At 35.4% G+C, this 19326-nt stretch overlaps 1 protein-coding gene across 2 annotated transcripts in view; it reads right to left on the bottom strand.

Moving 5' to 3' along the window:
- bmpr1ba (bone morphogenetic protein receptor type 1Ba) overlaps window positions 1-19326 on the bottom strand; it is a 72353-nt gene that overhangs the window by 19178 nt on the left and 33849 nt on the right. For both annotated transcript variants that reach the window (XM_039684430.2, XM_089130604.1), the window contains 5 exons: window positions 3331-3481; window positions 3161-3260; window positions 1362-1464; window positions 348-444; window positions 44-182 (listed from right to left, as the gene is read on the bottom strand). In XM_039684430.2, coding sequence (XP_039540364.2) covers window positions 44-182; window positions 348-444; window positions 1362-1464; window positions 3161-3260; window positions 3331-3481 — 590 coding nt within the window. The remainder of the gene's footprint in view (window positions 1-43; window positions 183-347; window positions 445-1361; window positions 1465-3160; window positions 3261-3330; window positions 3482-19326) is intronic.

The following is a 19326-nucleotide window of genomic DNA, read 5'->3' as shown; positions in this document are numbered from 1 at the left end:
GATTTCATGTCATGTGTGACGGTGTGCAGTGTGTGAATCTCACCAGCAGGGGGAGTCCTGACCCTGAGCCGGAGCTCTGGGACTGCTCGATGAGATCCCGCAGGGATTCTCCGGGAGGAATGAGAGTTTCGTCAGGATGCAGGCCAAGGCTGTAGCGCGGGGCCAACTCGTGACGCTTATACCTGAAACACCACACACACGACTTAGACAGAGACTGAGGTCTCCATGATAAAAACAGCTTCTTAAAGTACTGTTAAAACAATCTGTCACATTAAGACCCGATTTAGTTTATAGTCATTTCAATTAGATTTATTTAAGAACAAGTGTCTGCGTGGTAACTTACACACCTGAAGTAACAGAAGATGATGATGAAGGTGAGGATGAAGCTACAGACGGTCACTGAGATGAGCAGAGCGATATGATGAATTTCTCCAACTACATAACCTGCACACACACACACACACACAAGTATTATTACATGTCCAAGAGAGAAGAGACCAAAGGTTGAACACACAACTCTTGCATCTTCACACAGAGCTGAGTGAAACCAGAGCCGTCTCTGTACGCCACAGCACAGGTGAGAGGGTGTTGATACACAGGTGTGTGTGTGTGACAGACAGAGGGACTTCTATTCTGCTGTGCTGATTGATGGCAGTTGTATCGTGACAGCCACAATAAACCCTACAGGTGTGTGAGGGCTTCTGACCTAGATAAACTTTTGGGAACAATTCAAGACTTTTTTCTTCCAGGAATGGAGCCCAAAGAAAGAAATTTAAAAAAAGGCCAAGACTTTTTTATAGTAATTAACACTAGATGATTATTATATAATAATATATTATTATAGTTTTTAGAGGTGTTTTAATATATTATTTTTATTTTCATTTAATTTTTATTATTATTTATTTTAATTTTAGTTTAGCAGGGTTTTTTTAAATGTGTTTTTATTTCAGTTTTAGTTTTTATTTATTACAGTTAGTAGAAAAATGTGCTGCAAGGATTTAGCATGTTTCTATGCTGTTGCTAAACGGTTCAACTAAGGATTGAGGGTTATAATAACTCACTAACTTTAAATATTAGCAATTGTAATAATAATATTCACCTGAACAAACACTACTCAATAGCTGTAGTAAAAGGATAGGAAAACCTGAAAATGTTGTCCTTGTGGGGACATTTTTGGTCCTTATAAATCCTGATAAATTGTTGTTTTTTAAAAGTAAAAATGCAGATAGTTTTCTGTGATGGGCAGGTTTAGGGTTAGGACATACAAAATACAGTTTGTACAGTATAAAAATCATTATGTCTATGGAAAGTTCACATTAAACACGAAAACCCACCGTGTGTGTGTGTGTGTGTGTACTCACTGGGTGTTCGTAGGGGAGGCAGTGTTGGGTGTAAGTCTCTGTTGCAGTAGTCCTGATCTGTGCAGCACTCTAGTGCTCGCCGCTGTTTAGAGTTACCTGTGTCCTAAACACACACACACACACACACACGTTACATTAACACCAGGATATTTTAGGCTCAGCAACAGACACAATAAAACAGAAGATAATATACTTGAAATGAGTGGTTTGAAAATGAGCAGTGATATTATTGGTTAATATTAGGGCTGTGAAACGATTAATTGCGATTAATCGCATCCAAAATAAAAGTTTGTGTTTACATAATATATGTGTGTGCAGTGTGTATAATTAATTTGTATATATAAAAATACACACACATGCATGTATATATTTAAGAAAAATTTGTTATTAATAGGGCTGTGCAAAAATTAATTGTGATTAATCGCATCCAAAATAAAAGTCTGTGTTTACATAATATATTTGTGTGCTGTATATAATTATCTTGTATATATAAATACCTATGCATGCATGTATATATTTAAGAATTATTTGCGCTTAAATTCTGTATATATATATATATACTGTATATATAAATACATAACCTATATTCTATAAATATATGTTATATATGAATAACACTTTTTCTTAAATATATACATGCATGTGTGTGTATTTATATATACAAAATAATTATATACAGCACACACAAATATATTATGTAAACATTTATGTATTTATATATATGTAATTTTTGCACAGCCCTAGTTATTAATATATCAAATATTTATATTTATGCATAATATTAGTTTTGTATAAATATATATAAAGTACTGTATATACATGCAAATATTTCTCAAATATATACATGCATGTGGGTGCATTTATACATACAAAATAATTATACACACTGCACACACATATATCATGTAAACACAAACTTTTATTTTGGATGCGATTAATTGCGATTAATCGTTTCACAGCCCTAGTTAATATAATTTTGCCCAATAAAACAAGCGGCATATTTTAGAAAGTAAATAGGATCGGTTTTGTATTTTATGTTGAATTAAGTTATGGATTGTATTTTATTTTGAGTTATAATAAAGAGAAGTGTAAAGGATTAGTTCACTAAAACAAGCACTATAGACTACTGTGGTGATTTTTGGAGCTTGGAAGTAAAAATAACCATTCGTTTTTACAACATGGAAAAGAGCCGCTGTTAAACTGATGAAATATCTTAATTTGTTTTGCATGGAAGAAAGAAAATCATGAGGATGGAAACTTGTTTCCACCACAGAATAATAATAAAAAAGGTACACTACTATTCAAAAGTTTGGAGTTTTTGAAAGAAGTCTCTTCTGCTCATCAAGGCTACATTTACATTTATAAACAGTAATATTGTGGAATATTATTATCATTTAAACTGTTTTGTAAATCTGAAGTGTCACATGATCCTTCAGAAATCATTCTAAAATGCTGATTTGCTGCTCAAGAAACATTTCTAATTATTATCAATGTTAATATTTAATATCAATATTGCTGTCAAAACTAATATTGCCAGAATTGCAAGTTTATATCTAGCAATTTTGATTTACTATTTACTAATTGTAAGATATGAAGTTGCAGAATTGTGTGTTATAAAGAGGCAAAGGTGAATAAATGACAGATTTTTATTTTTTTTTTTGGGTGAAGTGTGCCAGTTGAGGAGCAACACACGAGTGTGTAAAGTGGGCGTTTAATTGACTGTCGTTTTAGTTTCGTCTGATGCACCGACACTCACTGTAAGTAGTTTATTTTGGAAATTAGAGTAGTTTATGACTCACTCGGCACTGAAACTCTGATCCGACCAGACCCAGACAACCTGACGTCACCACAGCCGCTCCACCCTCTTCCTCCACCATAGAGAAGCAGAACCCGTCCGTCCTGAACACACGACACACATGTAATACTGCGCACAGGACGTGTGTGAGTGTGCTGGCATGTGTCCTAATACCTGCATGTGTTATTCGTCGAGTCCTCCGGGCAGTGGTGATAACAGTAGCACCACAGGAAGCGCTGAGGTAGAGCCGACGCATCACTTCCTGTCTCCCGATGTTCTTCCACCTTCCCAGAATTCCTCAGCAGCATGGTGTCCAGAACATTAGCTGGAGAGGAACAGAAATTGGAAATAAGTCAGACATCTTTCAGAAACTCTCTCACTTCCTTCCTGTTTACAGAGGAAAAAAATAGTGCTGAGAGACCGAACTGGATAATTACTCTCAGGATGGAAACACACAGCTTTGAAGTATGAAATGTATGGCATCTGGGGAAATATGGCTGCAAATATCACATCATTCTCACTCTTTCATCTTCAAATATTCACAGGGAGAAAAGGCCCAGAGACATTTACAGATTAAAACTGAAGGATGGAAATGAAGTTTGGACCGTCTGTCACTTGTTTTGAAGTGATATGAAGAAGTTATTTGAGTTTGTTTTAGGCGATCGCGATTAATCGCATCCAAAATAAAAGTTTGTGTTTACATAATATATGTGTGTGTAGCGTGTATAATTATTTTGTATATATAAATACACACACATGCATGTATACATTTAAGAAATATTTGCATGTATATAGGCTACTTTATATATATTTATACAAAATTTATATATAAATATTTGATATATTAAAAACACATTTTTAATTTGAAGTAGGGCTGTGCAAAGATTAATTGTGATTAATCGCATTCAAAATAAAAGTTTGTGTTTACATAATATATATGTGTGTGTGCTGTGTATAGTTATTTTGTAAATATAAGTACATACACATGTATGTATATATTTAAGAATATGTCATATATAAAATATTTATATATAATATATAGATTATGTATATATATATATATATATATATATATATATATATAGTATTTACGTGCAAATAATTCTTGAATATATACATGCATGTGTGTGTATTTATCTATACAAAATAATTATACACAGCACACACAGATTTATTATGTAAACACTAGTGCTGAGCAACGATTAATCGCGATAAATCGCATCCAAAATAAAAGTTTGTGTTTACATAATATATGGGAGCACTGCGTATATATTTTGTATTTATAAATACACACACATGCATGTATATATTTAAGAAATATGTGCATGTATATATTGCATGTACTGTATATTTACACATAATTTATATTATATATAAATATTAATATCTTATATATAAATGATACATATATAACACGTTTTCTTAAATATATACATGCATGTGTGTGTATTTAGAAATTCAAAATAATTATACGCAGTACACACATGTATTATGTAAACACAAACTTTTATTTTGGATGTGATTAATCGCAATTAATCTTTGCACAGCCTTAGTAGTAAGTGATAACAATCTCTCTCTCTCTCTCTCTATATATATATATTATAAACTATAAACTTGCTGAGAGCACAATTGAGCTTTTGTGTGCATGAGCGAGACACTTAACCCCAGGTTATTGCTGCTGTAATTAGTGCATGGTAAATCACTTTGGGTGAAAAGTAAGTAACACAAAATTATAATACAGGGCTGTAAAGTTGATGTGTGTGTTTTCTTCTCCCTCTAAAACACACACATGCATGCGCGCACGCACACACACACAGTTTTAAATGTCCACAAAGGTGCTTATAGAAGCTGACCAAACACCCTTCAGTCAAAATAACTGCACATCTGTGAGCTGTTAAAGAGAGAGGGGGTGCTGAGCGATGGTGTATATAATTTTGACATCAAGACATAAAATAAAGTTGCTTATTTCACGGCTCTCTGGAACATTTGATTCCGTTGGGTCAATTGTGGCATTCAGTGGTCAAATATTCTAGTATAGTTATGGTACAAAATCATGTTTATATATAGTCAAAATACAGAGTTTTTTTTTATTTTTGCCCATCTGTAAACACAGACTCAGGCATTAAAAAAACAATATGACAAATCAATTCATATTTTTAATAACATGATTTGGTTGAAACTCAGGCATTTCTAAACCATATGTATATTAGTGTGCATACACAAATGATTATTATATACAGTGTATACACAATTTTTGTCTGGAATAATCAAATATTTTAAATAACCAAATTCAATCAAACACAAATAAAACTTAAAGGAGTAGTTCACTTAAAAAAAAAAGATAATTTTTGATGAAAACATTCCAGGATTTTCTCCATATAATGGACTTCAATGGGAACCAAACGGTTCAAGGTCCAAATGAGAGTTTCAGTGCAGCTTCAAAGGGCTTTAAACGACACCAGACGATGAATAAGGGTCTTATCTAGGACATGACTCGAAAAAAGATTCGTTCACTTTGATGAACGAGTTCGAACAGACTCACGAACGCTCATCACAGAACAGAGCAAGGCGAGCATTTGTGCTTATAAAACTTAAACTTTGTTATTTATTTTTTAAATGAGCGATTGTTTCGCTTGATAAGACCCTTATTCATCGTCTGGTGTCGTTTAAAGCCCTTTGAAGCTGCACTGAAACTCTCATTTGGACCTTGAACCGTTTGGTTCCCATTGAAGTCCATTATATAGAGAAAAATCCTGGAATGTTTTCATCAAAAACCTTCATTTCTTTTCGACTGAAGAAAGAATGACATGGATATCTTGGATGACATGGGGGTGAGTAAAAAATCAGCAAAAGTTTTTTTAAAAAGTGAACTACTCCTTTAAATGTCTATTTTAACATAATGAACTACAGTCATATTACAAAACAGTTGCGTTGCTCACCCAGTCTGACTTCTGACGGTACATTACGTTACATATAGTGTGTTAAAATCTCTTTCAACAAACTATTCCTGTCTTTCACTCTCTCTATTACAAACCATCACTAGTCTAAACTCACTAATGCACTGCTTATATTACAGTCCCGAACACAGCTCTAGTCTGTCTAGTCTTTGTGTGTCTCTAAAAGCATCCTAGTATGTCGAACACACGTAATTAAGAGACAACTTTAATCCTACAAAGTACAGACACATGTATAAGACTCATTCATGTAAGGGTCCCGGGACGTAAACACTCACCGTGAGTATATCTTATCTGAACCATTCATGTCACATACTGTATGCATGAAACACACACACATAAATGCAGACGGGTTTGGCCCTCGCTTACATAGTTAAGAAAGCCCTGAGAAAACAGTCGTAAACACAGTCGCCGCTGCGAGACGTAACGTATAAACAGAACAGCTCATTTATAACCGCTAACCGGAGAGAGCGTTCAGCTCAGCAACAGCTTTTAGTTTGTTTGGTCTTTGCTTGAATAGTTTTTCTACGACAAACTTCGATCTTTGTATTAAAATCCTTTCACTGTGAACTTCTGAGAGCCTGCGTGTAAGCGAGAGACTAGTGACATGGCTGTTTTTTGGCTCTGCTCATAATCTGGCACAGGAGATACTTGGTTTCTCACCCGCGTCACTCTCCATCTGGCTGTCAGAGCTGTGTGTGTGTGTGTGTGCGGACTCATTTACATCATGCAAACACTGACACAGACTATTTGACTACTTTTCTGGATGACTAGTAAATTAGTAAATTAGTCAAAATGGGTGGTCGTGCAAGCACTACTGAAACAAATCTGAAGCTATTATACTCAGACAAACACAGTACATACTTTATTTTATTAAAAGCATGAAGTGTTACACAGACTGTAATGTTAAAAGAAAAACATAGCTAAATGTATGAGTTGACGAACATGTGTTTCGCTTCACAAATGAAAGACATGTTAAACACAAAAAAAGTTAACAAAAAGAAACAGTTTTATGTTTAAGAATTGATTATAATTGATTTGTTTTTATTATAAACTGTAAAAAATTGATGGTTTAACTTAAAAAAAGTAAGTAACCTGGTTGCCTTAAAATTTTAAGTTCATTGAACTGGAAAAAGTGAGTTAATAGAATGAAGGAGAATGATTTAATCATCAGAAACTCAAAATTATATGTTATCTCAACTAAATAAATTATTTAAGTTGATTTGAGAAAAGAAAAAATGTTGTGATTACTAAACTGTAAAACAAATATTGTTGGTTTAACTTAAAAAAGTAAGTAACCTGGGTTGCCTTAAAATATTAAGTTGATTGAACTGGAAAAAGTGAGTTAATACAATGAAGGAGATTAATTTAACCATCAGAAACTCAAAATAATAAGTTATCTCAACTAAATAAATTATTATAAAGTTGATTTGACAAAAGAAAATATGTTGTGATAACAAATCTTGAAAATATTTTTTACAGTGTATAAAGTAGTTTATATAGCTTGTTTAAGCTTAATAAAACTGCATAAAAAGTTTTGTTCTGTTAGCTTATAAAAATAAACATATATTGTGTTAAATAAACGCAATTTTTTATCTTAAAAAGTAAAATAAACAAACAAAAGATGTTTGGGACATCATAAGTAAAAATTAGGGCTGTCAAACGATTAAATCGCGATTAATCGCATCCAAAATAAAAGTTTTTGTTTACATAATATATGTGGGTGCACTGTGTATAATTATTTTGTATATATATATATATATATATAAATACACACACATGCATGTATATTTAGGAAATTATTTATATATAAAATATTTTTTACAGTGAACATAAAAATGACAAATTAAAAAAGCAGGTAAAAGAGTTGTTTACACTATTTTAAGGTGGCGTAGTTACATTGTACCTATTGAAATAAGTACTGAGTAATATTAATTAAAGTTACGGTTAGGGTCAGGGTTTAGTTAAGTTAGTTAATTGAAATTCTGCATAATTTACTGTCTTTAATACAGCAAGTGCATGTACAGTAGTAACGGGGTAACAACGCCACCTTAAAATAATATGATTTGATTCACAGAGATCAAAAAAGGTTTGATTCACATCTAAAAATGAATCAAAATTTGGGGATTAGATGTATTTTAGGACATAATTTTAAGTCAACAGGGTGTCCCCAATTACACAGAAAAGCACACATGTGATTAAGTGTGTTGGAAGTAACATATCCACACATACGCTCCACCAGAAAGAGGTATGACCTTTAACCCAAACCCAAATCAGGATGCCACAGTCGAGCCTTATACACCTGTCAATCAAAACCTAGAGCCATCAATCAAACCCGCAGGGGTCTGGAGATAATGAGCGTACACGGGTGAAAAGAAAAAGATCAATGCAACCGATGCAAGACAGTGAAAAAGCAATGAGCAGAAGAAAAGATAAGACAGGATAATAGATTAAGGACAGACAAAAGAGAGCTACAACTGTGTCTTTATCTGCTGGGCTTTGTCAACCAAGACCGGCCGTCTGAATGGGCCTGAACTCAATCAAAATCTCTCTTTCTCTCTCTGTCACTCTGATGGGTGAATAAAACCCCTGAGGACAGAGATTTTCACACACAAAGAGACACTTTTCATTCCTTCACACAGGCAAATAATCACTGCGAATCTATCAGAGAAGCTCCGGAAATCTGCTTCCCGCTCCACATTCACAGTCTTGTCTACGTGTGTGAATCTATTATGAAGATTTAAAGGAGCCTAATGTCTATATACCGCATCTGGGGAATGCTGTTGATCACCACAGACAATAATGTCGACTCATCCGTCAGTTTGTAAAAGCAAATGGGAAACGTGTCTGCACAATGGAAGAAAAGCAGACAAGCAAGTGCACTTTTGGTACTTTGATTATGTGTTACCCATGTAATTCTTATAGGTGGAGTTTAAGAAATGTGAAGAATCCTAAATTCAAAACTTTTTTTGTTGTCTAAAAAGACCTTTTGAGCCATGAATACCTTTTCTTATCGATTTATTTGTGTTTTAGAAATGTGATGCACCTACTAAGATTATTCAGAATATCTGCCGATATTATTCAGAATATCCGCCCTCAGATCACTTGGACGTGGACATGATTACAAGAGGTAAAAACGATATAAATACTGTTCGTTTTCTCACACAAACCGCTCGTTTGGTGTCTTAGGCCATCAATGTGTACTTACATTTACGAGTCATTAAATCATGTTTAATTTGGACTTCTCTGTGCATGCTCTTTGAGGTGGTGACCATAGACCTCCATTATATGACTGACAGACAAGAACGGTTTGACCTAAAAATGTCAAAATTGAAATAATTCAATTTTGTTCTATACGTGTAGCTTTTTTTGGATCACTTGTACTAGACTTTTTCTTTTTTCTTTTTTTTATAAGACATTTGACGGCACTGAAGCTGCAAGTAAATTAAAGCTAATGTAAAAAATATAAAATAAATAAATAATAAAATTTAAATAAATAGGTAAATAAAAACATATGCTTAACATATGACTATTTTTGTTATTTTTTATTTTCAACTTCTGGTTATGTACAACATATTTTATACCCATGTGTTTGTTAGAAATGTGAAACTCCAATTTGTAATTTTTATCCCCATCTAGTGGTGAAAAGGTATATGACCATCCAGTGAATATTACTTTCTGTTCCTCTCAATTCTGATTTTGTTTTAACTCCTACGGTGGCCTTTGTAGTCCAAAATTAACATGGCTTCCAGTTCGACCTCGTCCATGAGTGTTAACTCAAACGTAAAGCTTGAATTAACGGGTATGTCCCTCTTTGGCTAATGTACTTTCAAGATGGAGGGGCAACATTAGAACCCCTTACTCGTATGTATTTTCAATGGCATATTATACACTCACGAGAATACTTTATTACTTGAACGAACTAAATTTACACTAACGAGCACATATATTTTGTTTTTAGCTAAAAATAAACTAAAAGCGTTACACAGTGTAGCTTTAAAGCACCACCTTGAAATCTTTCAGAAATACATTTTTTAATAATATTTAAGCATATTTGAAAAAATCAAATAGTTATTTGAGCTCTAAAATTGCCTAAAAAATGCATTTACGGTGAGACTACTTTTCTAAACAAATGAACTTCTGGATGTGTGTGTGTGTGGTTTTATAAATGTGATACTCCTATTTGATTGCACAGCCTTCCACAGTAACGGTATTAGTATAAACACATTCCTAATTAGAACATACATGAAGCATAAATCTGCGATGGTAACAGGCTGACCGTGTCTCGTTGGGTGATGTCTGGTTTCAGACCCGTCTGTTTCCATGCCTCCTAAGCGAGTTCAGCAACTGTCTGTTATGTAAATAAAGAAAATTCCACTCATATCTGGAATGAAACGGCGTCTGGAGCTCCAAGTGATTTTGACTCTTGGTAAAAACAGACTGCTCTACATTAATTAGCTGGTGTGGCAGTGATAACCTTGATCTCAACTTACTAGAAGCGATTCAAAATCTTGAGAGGACGTAGGTTTGCTGTAGGGAGATGAGATTGCAATTGCCTTTATCTGACACTCACACACAGGCACCAGAGGCTGCTAACAGAACTTCACTTCACAGACACCATATTAAGCCAGCAAACACCCACTGAACGCTGCTATTAACACACCGTGAGCATGAGGGATGGTGACTGTGCAGAAGGTTCATGTGCAAACCATTGCTTTGTATATTTATGCCGAGATGTAATTTACAAGGTCATCTTGAAACTCAATCACCTGACCCTGAACATTCCAGCAACCCTTTACACGGATACACACACACACACACACCACAGCCGCCACACTCAATGAAATATAAAATAAACACAGCACTTTCAAATAAACAGCAGAAGGAAAACTCAAACTTCTATTTCAATGACATGAGAGAAACAAGAAAGACCTTCTGGCCAAAAGTGAAAACAGAGCAAAAACAAAAGGAAACAGAAACAGAAAGAAGGGTTTCTACTTAAACTTCACTAACGCCAGACTAAGAATTAGTGGGCGTACACACTGGACCTGTTCTTGTATATCTTGCCTGTACCGTTGCCTGTACCGAAATAGTCATTTTAATCAGAATCCGCGTGATCGGGGGTGAAAGATTTCCCAGATTTCGCAACGGGTTCAATTTCTCTGCGTTGACCAATTAGTGCAATATAATGAGAAATTTTGAATTGAGATGTCCAAAAAGCACAATTTACATGCATGTATATATAAAAAACAATTATAAAATAGTGCAGACCGAATACAAGATGCATTTCTTGTTTAAAGCTACGCCGTGTAACTCTTTTAGTTTATTCTGAGCTAAAAACACTTAGTTCTTTCAAAAATAAAAATATATGCGCTTATTAATGTAGATTTACTTCGTTCAAGTAATAAAGTATTCTCGTGAGTGTATAATATGCCATTGAAAATACATAGGGGTAAGGGGTTCTAATGTTGCCCCTCCATCTTGAAAGTACATTAGCCAAAGAGGGACATACCCGTTAATTTAAGCTTCGCCTTTCGCGTTTACGTTTGAGTTAACACTCATGGACGAGGTCGAACTGGAAGCCATGTTAATCGTGTACTACATTGGCCACCAAAATCGGAATTGAGAGGAACAGAAACTAATATTCCTTTTCACCACTAGATGGGGGTAAAAATCAACTTAAAGACGTCAAGAAATCAAAATCTTCAGACAATGCCTGACACCTTCAAAATCATCTTTAGATGTTAAAAAGAGTTAAAAAATGAATAAAGTGAATATTCATAAGTCATGGCTGATGGGTTTTGGCTATTTCGAAAAAAAAGTAGGTAAGCCTTTCAATATGTCCTGCCACTTGCCCAGAATGTTCTGTTTTAACAGCGAATATTTCGACAAGAAAAAAAGCATTTCACTGCTGCTGTGCTGAACTCCACACTTCTCACTTTCTGATGTGAAATCTGGTCACGATTACTGCGTCAGACGCTTTCAGCACAAACTGAAATAAAAGAAGGCATGTAAACCCTCAGCTGGCCGTCCAGGTGGGGCGCTGGAACGAGAAATGAAAGGTGGGAACAGGTGTGTCCATGGACGGGGTCAATACTAAAGATAGAGATGAAAGAATGGACAGATTATAAAGGACTGAAGATTAACGCATTAAGATGGACTGACACACAACACCTTCAAATACCAAATCCAGCTGCTTCCTTCCCATGATGCACTTGGGTTTGTGTGAAACTGAGAAACTGGGGGCTGTGAATAATGTGAATATTTCAAATTTATTTGTATTATATTGTATTTGTTTCAAAGCAACTTTACAGAAAACCATGACCATAATGTTTATAATATCTTAGTCACATTTTGGCGATAATATAGTTTACATTTTGCAAAGATACAGTACAACAATTCGAACGGTTGAGATTTGGTCACACTGGAGGCACTGGTGTACGTATCATGTGACCATTAAATTACATTAGAGAACTGTGAACGTCAAATGTGTTCAATTATTTAAAATATTAAATCCAAATCTCAGGGGGTATTCTAGTAAATATTTTATGTTAAAGGTGTTTAGCTGATTTGTGAATCACTGAAATACTGTATAAAGCTATAAAATAGTTTAACTGGTCAGGTACGATGACCCTAAATACAATTTTTTATCATATTTTATTTATTTAATCAAATTATACAGTATATAGTGTCTATTAAAATGGAAAATGACTGTACAAATGAAATGGCAAAACAGCTGTTATCATGTTACCTGTTACTTTTCTCAATGCTGGGCAGGCTGGACCAATCACAGTCATTTGTGATTACCGGAAAAGAGTTTGCTGGGACTGGGACGGATGTCACGTATCTTTAAAATGAACAGCTATACAATATAATTATACATTTTAGAGAACAAAAATCTACAATAATACATCTACAACAAACCGCCAGAGGTCTGAATGTGAACATGAGTGTTGCTCTTCATCATCATTAATAATACACTACAGCACAGGCTCCTGACTGACTACACACAGAGTGTTCCTCTATGCAGTGCCGCTGTTCTCTATCATTAAAATGCCATTAATAAATCAAGGAAGTCCGGGCTCCAGACTGACTCACATACACAGACACACACCTGAGCAGCATTCAAAATCCATTAAGTGTGTTATCACACAGAGACCCGGAGGCTCGTTCTGAAATCATCATGAGTTCATGCAGGTGAATGCAAACACACTCTCAGCTCTCTGACCACAACACTGTTAACCCTATGAACAAAGTCGTCACTGTCGTCATTATTCCTATATACTTACTGCAAATAAATTATTACTGTTCAAAAGTTTGGGGTCAGTAAGTTTAGTTTTTAAAGAAATCGATAATTTTATTTACTGTAGCAATAATGCCTTAAAATTATTTTTTAAAAGACTATGTCATTATTAAATAAATGCTGTTCTCTTGAACTAGATAAAAAGAAATCTAGAATCAAAAAACAACGTTTTCAATTTTTTGAGCTGCAAATCATCACATTAGAATGAAGGATCAAGTAATGATGCTGAAAATTAACCTTTGATCACAGGAATAAATTACATTTTACAATATATTAGGGCTGTGCAAAAGTTAATTACGATTAATCGCATCCAAAATAAAAGTCTGTGTTTACATTATATATTTGTGTGTGCTGTATATAATTATTTTGTATATATAAATACACACACATGCATGTACTGTATATATTTAAGAAAATATGTTATTCATATATAAAATATTTATATTTATATAATATAGATTATGTATTTATAAATATATATACAGAATTTAACCGCAAATAATTCTTAAATATATACATGCATGCATAGGTATTTATATATACAAAATAATTACATACAGCACACACAAATATATTATGTAAACACAGACTTTTATTTTGGATGCGATTAATCGCAATTAACTTTTGCACAGCCCTACAATACATTCAAATAGACATAAAAAAAAACATAATGACCGCAAACTTTTGAATGGTACAGTAGTATAGTATACTAGCTGGATTTGTAAAGTTTATGGCATCATATCTCAAAAAAATATTATAACCTTCAAAGTCTGGCTTGATAGTTTTAAACATAAAGTATGCAGTCAATAATAACAGTTAATTAAACTCAGAAAGAATGAAAGCATTCACGTCCTCCATTGATTTTCAGTTTCCTTCATGTTACTGTGCGATTTAACAATTTTAGAAGAGGAAAAATTCTTTTCAATGTCATGATTTATTCAAGCCCACATAAGAATAATATCTAATCAACTTTGGCCACTTTAGGAGAACATTTTTTTACGGGCGGAAAAAAGCCTTTCACCGAAATCTCCAGTTCATTCAAATGGATCGTCCTGTAAAGCTTGTCTGCGTTAGCAACAGTAACCATGGGGGCAGAGATTAGAGAAGGGTTGATTATCGGGTCATCGGCCAACCGTGAGGTTTCAAATACATCAAGTATTTTGGCAAATAGAAGAAATGCATTGACGTCACTTTCCCGCCGGTACACCCCCCTCAGCCTGACCGAGTGGCAAAAGATCTGCTGCGTGACTGGATTTAATAGGGGAAACTGCGAAAATGCCACTAAAACAAACAATTTTATCAATTTAAACTAAATGTTGGAATCAATATAGTGTTCGTTACAACTTACTAATGATCCAGTGATCCATGGATCTTGACGTGCAGCCAGGAATCGTGTTGCCTGACATTTATGTTTGCCTGATTTCGACACCAGGGAAATAAAAGCAATATAGACCTAAACATAAAGCAAATTTGCCTGTGAACGCTTTATATAAATAGGTCTAAATCCGGGTGATCACTTATATCAGTGTTATATAGCCTATATCATCATATCGTCCAGCCCTAAAACTTGGGGTTTTTTTTGGTTAGTGTTTATTAAAAAACATCCAATAATGCAGAATATGGAATGATAACTATTTAATTGGTGAGTTGTTAATATATATATAACAATACAAAATACATGGGTAAGGTTTTACAGCTAAATTCAGCATATTGACACAAAATGATTACTGCAAATCCAGCTTTCGCTGACTGGAGTCCAGTTGTTTCTGTGAATTGCAGCGATCCATTTGCTTCTCTTTCTATAGCAGTCTGTGAAAATATACCTCAAATCTAGTTGTTCAGTCAATCGCAAAGCTCTTTATCACTTTATACGTGTTGTGTTTGTTTTTCGCGGCATTCACGCTGATAACAAATACAGCCGCTCAGTCTTTTTGCCACTCGGTCCGGCCGACGGTGACATCACGCGCATACCCTCTATTGAGCGTGTTGAGCTCAAGAATGAAAAAGTGATCAGCAAGACTGCTATTCAAAATGGTAAGCAAGCGCTGCTTTGGTTTCGGTTTGTATCTGCAGTCCTAGTTTCGGTTTCCATTTTTGAATAACGTATATCGATTCCTGATACCTCCTGATGAAGTCCTTTAGGTGTGTTCCAGAGGCCGACCGATAAAGGATTTTAAAGGCCGATACAAATATTTTTTGGTTTTAAAATCCGATATATCGGCCGATATTTTTTTTTTTTCAGAAATGCGCAACAAAACATTAACAGATTTCCCTAACATTAGTTATTTATGAGTTTTAACTAAAATAATATGTTATTTTAAAAAGAAACTTGTTTCTTTTATTGTCACAACAGAACAGACTGATGATAGTGGCATTAGTTAGCTTTATGGTTAGCTAGTCTATAGCCATGTTTCCATCGACACGTAAGTGATATCGAATGAAAAAAGCCTTATGGAAACAGTAAAATTCGATGAAATTTCATGAAAATCGACTCAAATGAAATACGTTCGGTCTCATCGAATTTATACGGCTAATGCGATAAAAGCTGATGGAAACGTTATTTGCCGAATAAATAATGAATTGCGATTAAGTTTTATGCCCTTTTATGGTTGCAACACGTCAGAAGACGAGTTCATTTCCGGCCAGTCTGTTTTCGCACACATGACGGATGTCAACAAAGACAGATGTAAGTGGACAAAGCAAAAATATGCTTCAACCAAAGGGTTTCCGTGAACCACGATCTCCCAAACTGATTGAGCGCTCGTTCCCACACCACAGTCACCTCCGCTGTCGTCGGGCATACGTGCATCGGCATCGCATCATCATAGCAATGTTTATAGCGTCGTTGTTTTCTTGGGTTAGTTTTGCTTGTTTTTACGTGGCTTGGTTGAATTGTAATGTAGAATGTGGTCTGTTATTTCTAGTTAACAGACTACGGCGCTGCTAGTATAACACACCGTTGCCATGGACGCAGTTCAGAGACGGAACAGACTATTTTCTTTAGCAGAAGCAATACTCGTTTTTAAATCAATAAACTCGTTTTTAAGTCAATATTTTGTGTCAAATGATTGATTTATTTATTTATTTGGTTGATTTATATGTAATAAGCAGGATAATATATAGCGAGGCGGTTGTGAGGCGAATACAACAACCGCCTCGCATACATTATCCCATTCATATGTCGCTATCAGCTGGCACATAAGCATTATTAGCGTTCAACTTGTGAAATATTGATCATTTTTTGGTAGATGGTGCGATCCGTTTTGTCTAACAAAACTTTGTTCGCAAAAGTTTGCTTGAATGTTGTTCGATTCAGTGCGAAAATAAATGGAAACACCTTAAAATGTCTCAAATCAATTCGATATACCAATTTGATCGCAAAACAGCATGTGACGTCTAGGGCTGTCGCGGTTATGGAATTTCCCTTGCGGTAATGTTGAGTGGCTCAATAGCGCGATATGCGGTATTACCGCCATTTATTTATTTATTTAATTTATGTATTTGTTGCTATATAAATAAAGTTTACGATGTGGACAAAAACGAGGACATTTTCAGTAACCAATGTAACCGAAACTAAACAGCGTCTACAGTATGCGCATTGAAAGACTTTCACTCAGCGTGCATATTGTTATGACAACGGACTTTGAGCGAGTCATTGAACCGTTCATTCAACGAACATGTTTAAAAAAAGCTGATTCATTAAAACAAGATATGTAAAGAAACAATATGTTAGGCTAATTATTTTTAACTTTGAGGTTCAACTTTTCAAGGCTCAGCTGAGCAGCAATGCGTCGCATGGGCAACGCTAAAGCTGATGCTTCACTTATTAGAGACCAATATAGCATTGATTTAATGCGTGACTCACTGATTTTATTTCACCGCGGCTTCCTTGTGCTGTGTGATGCTGACCAGCGGTGCCTCTGACGCGCATTTATGGGAAAATACCCGTGAAGAGAACGTTAATGATGATGTGACGAATATTTCGCTTCCCTTTGACACGACAAGCTTTTCACGACTTCAAAGACAGACGCAGGTAATCGCACGCGCTCTGCAGATCTCTCTCATTCACTGTCTGTGTGAAGCCTGTAGGCTACACATCACCATGATAAACAGTCTTGTTATCATTATGAACTTGTTTAACATTCAATACACATGCATTAAGTTAAAAACAAGAAGGGTATAGCCTTATAAAAAAAAAACGTGAATATCGCGGTTGCTGCGGTTACGTGCAATCCTCTGCGGTTGACTTGTCAGAAGCGCGGTACTACAATATTGCGGTTACCGCGACAGCCCTAGTGACGTCATTACGTACAGGTTTTTATTCGCTTTAAAGCCGTTGGATGGAAACACACTTTCACCAGCTTTATCCGCATGAGTTTTTTAACCGAATTTCAGATAATTCGATTGACAAGTGGATGGAAACATGGCTACAGATGAGCCATAATTTAGCAATGAATTGTCATACTGAGATGATCCGTCTCATTGCTATAACTGTCACGCGCTATTAAAGAAATACTTCAGTCACATTGTCAAAAGTTAAAAGGACAGTCAACACTGTAACGTTACGTAACTATTACTAGCTAATTCCTAGGCTTATTTAACAGCAGCAAAACGTCATGCTTATTTGAGTTCAGAGAACTGATGGGGATGTTCTTTAAATTGTTATTCAAGCAATGTATGTCTCGTGACCAACTCAACGAGTGTTGCCAACAGGAACGGTGTAGAGTGCCCTCTGGTGGACAAACTATACAACTCCAACACTCATGACATGGTTCAAGCGTGTTTTGTCCGTTTTTTCTTAAACTTTTTGAAATATTCATTTATCGGCCATTATAACTGCCGATACCGATAGTTTAGAAAATGCCTAATATCGGCCGATATATCGGTCTGGCTCTAAGCGCAGATATTTAGACACAGTCAGATTTCGTCTCCGCTAGTTCTTTTACGTTGGCTTGGTGTGTCATGGCCTCTACACTATGTTTCAGTGTGACTGCACACTCACTTGGCATCAAAATACGTGACTAACAAAATTACATGCAAGCAAATCTCAGTTTCTCGGTATTGTGCCGTTTCAAACGAGCTTTTTTTTTTTTATTCCTCTCTTCAACACCTCGGTCTTTCCCACACTCCAGAGATCCAGTGTGGCGCTGCATCTGCCGGCTGTCCATCACAATCTCCTGGACTCCAGCCATCAAACCAACCGCAGCTGGACGGCCCATGATACAGTCTCCGTGAGCAACTTAAAGCAGAACATTAACTTTCAAGGGTGTAAAACTAAATCTAAAACACACCATTTATCCACTGACAGTAAAAAGACAAACGGTCATTATTAATCAGAGCCATCAGAGAATAAACCTCGAAACCTCCCAAGCAACGAGGTGAGAAGGTGATGACAGGCAAAGGAGTGAAAGGTGAAAGAGTTTTTCCTCTGGGATGCGAAACATGCCTTCTTTCCAAGCCAAACAGAAATTGAGAGACTCAGAGAGGTGTGACTGACGACTGAAGACGTCCTGAGAAGACAATCACACAACCTCAAGACTGAAATTATTTTCTCACCTGAATCTTTCTGCGTTTCTCACGCTGTCCGACTATAAATCACCCAACTAAACAAACCAATATAGGTTCAGGCTGGTAAGAGTAAAGTACAGTAGTAATGCTGGATCTAGTGGGTGGAATTCTTAGAAGAAATGGTTCTATCTAGAACCAGAAATGGTTCCATCCCCCGCTTCATATATGGAACTCCAAAACGGTTTTATATAGAACCATTTCTTTTGATAAAAGGTTCTATTGGCCAAGTACGGAACCCCAGGGTTCTATATAGAACCCAGAGGAACCCTTTTTTTTTAAGAGTGTATAGAACCTTTTAGGGGTTCCAAATACGTAGCGCTGATCGAATCTTTTAAGGGTTGAGTA

The sequence above is a fragment of the Pimephales promelas genome, chromosome 4, assembly GCF_988280905.1.
Source record: "Pimephales promelas chromosome 4, fPimPro1.hap1.1, whole genome shotgun sequence".
Classification (NCBI taxonomy): domain Eukaryota; kingdom Metazoa; phylum Chordata; class Actinopteri; order Cypriniformes; family Leuciscidae; genus Pimephales; species Pimephales promelas.
Note: the sequence above shows the minus strand (reverse complement) of the source record. Positions and strands in the feature narration are given on the sequence as shown.